We start from the raw sequence: 400 nt of genomic DNA, 5'->3' as shown, positions 1-400 counted from the left end.
TCCAGATTCACTCTGATCCTCCGGAACTTCCTCTGCTCTCCGAGACTAATGACCGGACCTGGTAGCGACTGTGCCCAGTATACGCCTTCATGGAACCATATTCTCCATAATCCAGTCAGTATGCGTCCCTTCCTCTTGGCAGACTCTGCTATCACACCTACAAGCCAGCTTTGACTGTCTCCAACCTCAATATCCCAGCTGTGGTTCCCCGAGTTAAAGCCCTCGGAGCCCAGAACAGTCCAGTTATAATCAAACCTCTCCGGATTGTCAGGGAGCCGCTTTTTCTCTCCTCGTATTGCACTGGTCAGATCTTTGGATAAGATGAGTTCTGGATAAGCAGTGTTTGGATCCAGAATCACAGGACTGTAGGAGACCATGTCCTTCATCTTGTTCCAGATGT

General features: G+C 49.5%; 1 protein-coding gene across 1 annotated transcript in view; it reads right to left on the bottom strand.

Annotated features, from left to right (window-relative positions):
• LOC118324548 (nuclear factor 7, ovary-like) overlaps positions 1-400 on the bottom strand; it is a gene marked incomplete at its 3' end in the record, with an annotated part of 8,484 nt that continues 8,084 nt past the window's right edge. Inside the window, 1 exon segment of the mRNA XM_035656963.1 lies at positions 1-397. Coding sequence (XP_035512856.1) covers positions 1-397 — 397 coding nt within the window.

Source organism: Morone saxatilis, unplaced genomic scaffold (assembly GCF_004916995.1).
Source record: "Morone saxatilis isolate NCDOM2014 unplaced genomic scaffold, NCSU_SB_2.0 Contig0, whole genome shotgun sequence".
Taxonomy (NCBI): Eukaryota; Metazoa; Chordata; class Actinopteri; family Moronidae; genus Morone; species Morone saxatilis.
This window is presented reverse-complemented; position numbering and strand designations above follow the sequence as displayed.